Here is a 6,649-nt window from a genome sequence, read left to right as displayed (position 1 = left end):
TCCGATCTATCAATGTATCACATATTAATTATTTATCTATCTATCTAGCGTCATTAACCATTCTACTACTCCATATTAGTTCTCACGATGTGCATGGTGCTTGTGTAAATGACATATTGTTGAACAATGTGCTTGGCACTGTGTGTGCCCTGTGTGTGGTGGAAGGGTTACACAGCAGAGCTGAATGATTTCCCTTCTAATGTCAAGGTCAAAGCCTCCTCTGGAGCTGCCAGTCATGACGTCATGGCACTGACCCCCACCTCACACTCCAGATAGCCTGTCAGGATGGAAAGACACACAGCACACAAACAGCTCATCTATGCTCATCCCTTTAGCTATCTCCTGCATTTCATTTTACACACTACAAGGCTATAGATAGCGTAGATGCACCCAGACACAGGCATGTTGAGTGCCTAGAACACCTGCATTTATAATAAACAAAATTACACTGTAAGCCATGGAGAAAGACACTTGCAGCCCATGCACAAGAAACCCCTGTACATAAGAGCTTTGTGGACACATTTGCCTCTACACCAAGCACCACAAAAACTTCTACCAGGCCAAGAACAACAAACGTGCCCGCAGGTTCATTGAATTGACCTCAAAGGGCTATTTTATTATGAAAATAAACGGATAAATACAACCAAAATGTTTTAACAAGATAAATAGGTTACAAATATATAATTTAAAGGGAACAAAACAAATGTAAAAAAAAGTAATATGAAATCAAGTTACACTTGTTGTAAAACTGTAGACAATTATTTGGTAGAGAAATCTCTACAGTTGTCATTACAAATCATTCATTATTATGAGACAGGATGGGGAGGGGAGGGGGTGTGAGGAGAGAGACTTATCACAGCACATCATGAAGATCTAGATATACCACCTAGCCCACTGATGATCACTAAGAGCCATCATCAATACAAATGTGTCTTTTTATACATAGGAGTCAGGGCACAAGGGGTTAATCGGCTTCCTGGCCCTACACTACACTGCCAGGCACCTGGCACAGCCAGAGGAGCATCAACAGAAGAAGGAGTCTATTGTCTAATAGAAAATCACAATGGGGAGAGCTACAATAAAACGCCACCACATAGCTTTAGATCCATCTTTTTCTTCTTATTTCCATTATACAAAGGATTGTGTGACCTTATTGCAGAAATTATGGCACAAAAAAGGGGCATAATAACCTCACAGTGCACATCCCATGCATGCTGGTGTCACTCTCCAATCTCTGAGCACACAAGAAGGCAGCCATGCTAGAGTCATTCATATCAAGCGACTCCCTGGCTCTAGAAACCTCCATTCTTCATGGATTGGAGCCCATGTGTGAATAGGCTGCTGGGAGATCATGCACTGGGGTTATCCCTGCTTTACACATTATACACACTAACAGGAGGCACCACATTACTACCACACAGCACCAGGATCAGTATTCTTATTACTGTAGTCGGGTCCTGCTCTATGTAGATGAATTGTCACCCTGAGAGATCAAATAAAGCTTCTCAGAACAATGACATCTGCCTGGATGCCAATGACAAGAGGCCTGGGAGAGAGGAGGTTCAATGTAGCTTCTATGCACAAAGGAAAATCCTAGTGATGATGACAAGGCTGCAGTATACAATATACCCATGGACACATCATACACAACCAACAGGAGACCCACATGTCCAGAATTAGCAGAAAACAATGACTGGATCTATATCATAAACACAGTGCAATGATTCTCTAGTAATAATCCACTACACACGACCACAGAAAGGGTTAATCAATAATCGACACCATCCCAATAAATAAATGTCACCTACAGAATAATTATAGCCTCTTTTCCAGAAATTTTGTGGCAGTGTAAAAAAAAGATTAACGAAAACAATGCAGACCTGAGCTTGTTATAACCATAATCATTATTATTATTATTTATTAATATTACTAATAATAGTTCCATGTAACCTAAAAAATTGCTGAAATTATCCTATCCATGGAAGTTTTCTGAGACCGGCAAAAATATCTAGAACGGGGGAAATCAATAGTCAGAAATCAATATGCTTTATGCCAACTTTTACTGGGCACATTATTATTATAATTATTATATTTTAATGACAGGGCATTGATGAAATGATGGAAGACAGGAAGAAATTATCAGAAAACGTGTTCTTTAAAGCTTCCGATTTTCTCCAGTTATACGCATCACACACAGATCTGTCTCATTCTAACAAATTTATTTTCTCAATCATTTCTTTAACGGAACCAACTACGAAAAAAAATTAAATTACAATCAAATGATCACATCAAAAAAGAGACCATTGTCACCTGTCCTTATTTCTCTTCAATTGTGATTTGTGCTCGTCTGAAAAAAATGAAACTGAACAAAAAAACAAAAAAGGAAACAAAAAATACAAAATAAAAAAAACAAACACGGAATAATACAAGATTTTGGGGGAAAAATAAATTACCGTTCTGCAGCAGTTTATAGGTTTTCTGAATAAAATATTAAAAGAAGTCATTTGATGAAAATATAAAGCACATTTTCTTGTAGATCAGCCAGGGATCTGATATTCTTCTTATTATTTAGTGCTGTCTTTTCTTAGCAGTCAGTTACAAGGACCTAACAACTGCTTGGAAATTGCAGGAATATATCTAATCCTCAGGGTTGGCAACGCACTGAGAAGAGGTGAGTGACGGTAAGTGCACAGACAGAGGATCAGATTGCTAGGTTATTAAATCCATCTTATGAGAGTCATAGAAAACAACATTTGGGGCTTGTGGTCAGAACTTTAGAAAGAACCAAAAGGGAAAAAACAAATAATCGGATTTCTTATTGACATCTTGGAATGATTCCCCTCTGGAGCCTACTGGGCATTAAGTTCAGGAAGTAGAAGAGCTCTTGTACCCTGCTTATTTGTACCTCCAGACACCATGTGCATGTATCTGTTCCTGGTAGGGCTTCTAGCCAGGGATATGTGGCTAATAGTCGCTGCAAGTTCCAAGCAGCAGTCTAAATTATTTTTCAAGGGAAACCACACTAGTATTGTGATGGGGGGCAAAGACATTTCATAGGATGGCATCAGGAGGGTTCTTTGTGGGGGTTTTTTTAGTTCATTTTCTGCGAAATTGGGAAGGAGTCATAAGGCAAATAAAAACAATATTAAAAATATAATATATATTAAAAAGAAATATCTGCAGTTCTCGGTGCACTGTACATGTCCAGCCATGTGCCACCACAATACCAAAGCCTTCGCCCTGTCTGTCTATATATATCATTCTGTATCTATTTATATAAAAAGAGCAGTCTAGGTGAGGGGGGCTGTGTGTGGCGGGATTCTCCCCTGGCATCGCTGGGTGCCCAGTCCAGTCATTGCACACTAGTCTGCATCCCGTGGTGAGGGGGCGGTGTGTCAGCCCCCACATTGCCCACCTGGGAGTAGACATCATCTGGCGTCTGTTGCTGGATGCCCGGTGGGGTCATCCTCTTCTCTTTCTGTCGTCGGTTGCAGAACCAGACCCTGACCACCTCCTTCTCCAGCTGTAGACTGTCCGCCAGGTTGGTGATCTCCTGGGCAGAGGGCTTGGGGCACTTGAGGAAGTGGCTCTCCAGGGCGCCCTTGACGCTCACCTCTATGGAGGTCCTCTTCTTCCTCTTCCTGCCCTGGGCGGCGATCTTGTCGATGCTGGTCGGGCTGCCCGTGGAGGAATCGGCCTCCTCTAACCACTTGTTGAGCAGGGGCTTCAGTTTGCACATGTTCTTAAAGCTGAGCTGCAGCGCCTCGAACCTGCAGATGGTGGTCTGGGAGAAGACATTGCCATAGAGGGTGCCCAGGGCCAGGCCCACATCGGCCTGGGTGAAGCCCAGCTTTATCCTGCGCTGCTTGAACTGTTTGGCAAATTGTTCTAGGTCATCCGAGGTCGGGGTGTCCTCGTCGGAGTGGGGGTCGTGGCTGTTGACCCCGTGGTGCTGTTGCTGCTGCTGCTGCTGGTGGTGCTGGTGCTGCTGCTGGTGGTGGTGGTGATGGTGGTGGTGCTCGGCCAGCTCTGGTGTGTCCCCTCTGACCAGGCCCGGGTGTACCAGGCTCTGGCTCCCCGGGGGAGGGCTCAGCATCCCGTTCACAGTGAAAGCCCCGGACTGGGAGTAGAGGAGCGCCTGCTGCTGCTGCTGCTGCTGCGCCCCTCCCGTCATGGACTGGATGTGTGAGGCGGCTCCCCAGCCCGCTCCCGGGTGTCCTTGGTGGGGACCTAGGTGAGGCGCTCGGTGATGCAGGGCGGCCCCCGGATGCAGCTCGTCCCTCCCAGCTCCCCCCTTCACGTCCTGCTGCTGCTGCTGCTGCGGGTGCTGTGGGCTGCCGGTCATCCCTACGGGGCTGCTGGACCACGGAGAACCCGCCTCTGCCGCTGCCGCCGCCGCTGCTGCTGCTGCCGCCGCCGCGTGTGGCAGTGCCGTCACCCACTGGTGTGCGTGGCTCAGCATGTGCCCCCCGTTACTGGCAGCCATGGCCCCTTGCATGAAGTCGCTCTGCACCATCTTGACCGTGGGGTCCCCCCGGTAACCGCTGGACACCGAGGTGACAGCTGCGCTGCCTGGCTGCATGCCCCCGCCTCCCCCCGAGTCCGAGTGCACGATGGAGCCGGGGGACAGGATGCTGTTGCTGGGGAGGTAGGGGTTAGAAGCAGCCGTGGCCATGGCTTCCCCCCGGGCCGTTGCTATCCACAGGTTTGGGGCTCGCTCTTCTCCTCCTCCCCCGCAGCCCGTGTACGCTTCCCCCTTGAGATGCACTTTCGTCCTTGGATGATGCTCCCGGTGCAGAGAAGAGATGTTCCCTGGGTCGGAGGCACAGCGCGGCGGTGACTGCTCTGTCCCGGGCACCGGGGTCTAGCATAGATGGATGGGTAGATGCAGGGATGGATGGAGAGATGCTGCGGCGGCTGCGGCTGACAAGTTGCCTCCAGTAAACTTCCTGTAGTGGGAAGGCTGCGGCGTTACATAAAGTTGTGCTGGAGCTCTGGATCCCCCCTGTGACAAGAGCCGTATCCTCGCTGCCGCTGTGTGTGCACAGGTGACTGACACATGGTCCTCCTCATCCCCCGGACAAGAAGCGGCTCCAACTCCAGAGGAACTTGTGCGGCTCCCTGACAGCTGTGTGTGTCCCTCCCTCACTGAGCGGGGACTGGAGAGTGTTTACCCTGCACGCAGCGCGCACACCACCACACTATCCCAAATACGAGCACGCCGAGCGCACGGCCCCCGCTGATTGGCTCCACGCTGCGTGATTGACAGCGAGGCGCTGACTGGCTCCGGGCGCGCACCCCCTCCTTCCGGCCCTTCCCATTGGTTGCTCTTTAATTTAAGCTAAAGTGTCGTAGGAGCCGGGAATGTACACAGCGCTATATCTATGTGTATAGGGCACTACTACAACTACTACTGCCAGGGAGGATCCCATCAGCAGGTCATCCCCCAAGTGCCCCATCCTAAAGTGTGCCTATGGAGGAAGCTACACTCAGATAGCATACATCTGTTGGACCTATATGAAACTGTGTGTATATATATATATATATATATATATATATATATATATATATATATATATTTACACTGCATATTTATTTTATACTCAATCATATATATATACCACACACTATTGTAGACAATACCCCCAATATCCTAAACTGTCACAATAGAGCAAACTACATCAATGGCAATAGACACTTATACATTTTCCATTTCCCTACAAATGTATATGTGTGGTGTATATGAAAGTATATATATATATATATATATATATATATATATATATATATATATATATATATATATACTTTATATTCATTTCATACGCATACTGTATACATCATTTTTTTTTTCATTTGTACTTTATATTTATAAGACTATTGTAGACAACATCCTATGCACACTATCCAATGTTAGGGCAGCCATTGAGACAAAGTTAGCAGTTTGAGAGCAGGTCCCATAGGGGAGCTCAATTGGCCCTTGTTTTGGTTGCCACTCTCTCTTTCTTTGCCTTGGATCACTGAGGTTGCCTGTGCTATGTTTCCGCTTGGTTGCCTCCACCTCATCTCCCCCTTCTTCTTAACTCCTTCAGGAAGGATTTCAATAGAAACAGACAATATAGAAATTCTAAGTCAGCTTTTAGGCCTGTAATGTGCAACAGTATCAGCTTTTACTGTACTGTCCTGTTCTCTCAAAGTTTGCATATTTTATTCTAAAGCCCTTATATGTACTTAACTATGTCTATATTTCTCTCTCTCTCTCTCTCTACATATACTAAAGGACACCAACCTCCATTTGCACCAATTTGCTAGTTGTATTGTTGCTACACATTAAACAGGTGTAGTAGTGGCTCCAAGTATGCATCAAATGCTCCATGGATTTACTGTACTTATATGTAGGCTACGGGTAACTGGGGAGCACATGTATGTATGTATTTTTGTATGTATGTATGTGTGTGTAGTTTTGTTAAGGATGCATAAATGCAGATATATATATATATATATATATATATATATATATATATATATATATATATATATGTGTGTGTGTGTGTGTGTATAATATACATATATATATATATATATATTTGTATAGGTTGAGTAGTACATATATGTATAATTTTATATGTATGTATGTATGTATCTAGGC

General features: G+C 45.3%; 1 protein-coding gene across 1 annotated transcript; it reads right to left on the bottom strand.

Annotated features, from left to right (window-relative positions):
* Positions 1 to 586: 586 nt before the first annotated feature.
* POU3F3 (POU class 3 homeobox 3) lies at positions 587 to 5,201 on the bottom strand. Its single transcript, XM_072135887.1, has one exon. The coding sequence runs from the start codon at positions 4,673 to 4,675 to the stop codon at positions 3,353 to 3,355; it is 1,323 nt and encodes a 440-aa protein (XP_071991988.1). The 5' UTR covers positions 4,676 to 5,201; the 3' UTR covers positions 587 to 3,352.
* Positions 5,202 to 6,649: the final 1,448 nt, after the last annotated feature.

This window comes from Engystomops pustulosus, chromosome 2, assembly GCF_040894005.1.
Source record: "Engystomops pustulosus chromosome 2, aEngPut4.maternal, whole genome shotgun sequence".
NCBI lineage: Eukaryota > Metazoa > Chordata > Amphibia > Anura > Leptodactylidae > Engystomops > Engystomops pustulosus.
Note: the sequence above shows the minus strand (reverse complement) of the source record. Positions and strands in the feature narration are given on the sequence as shown.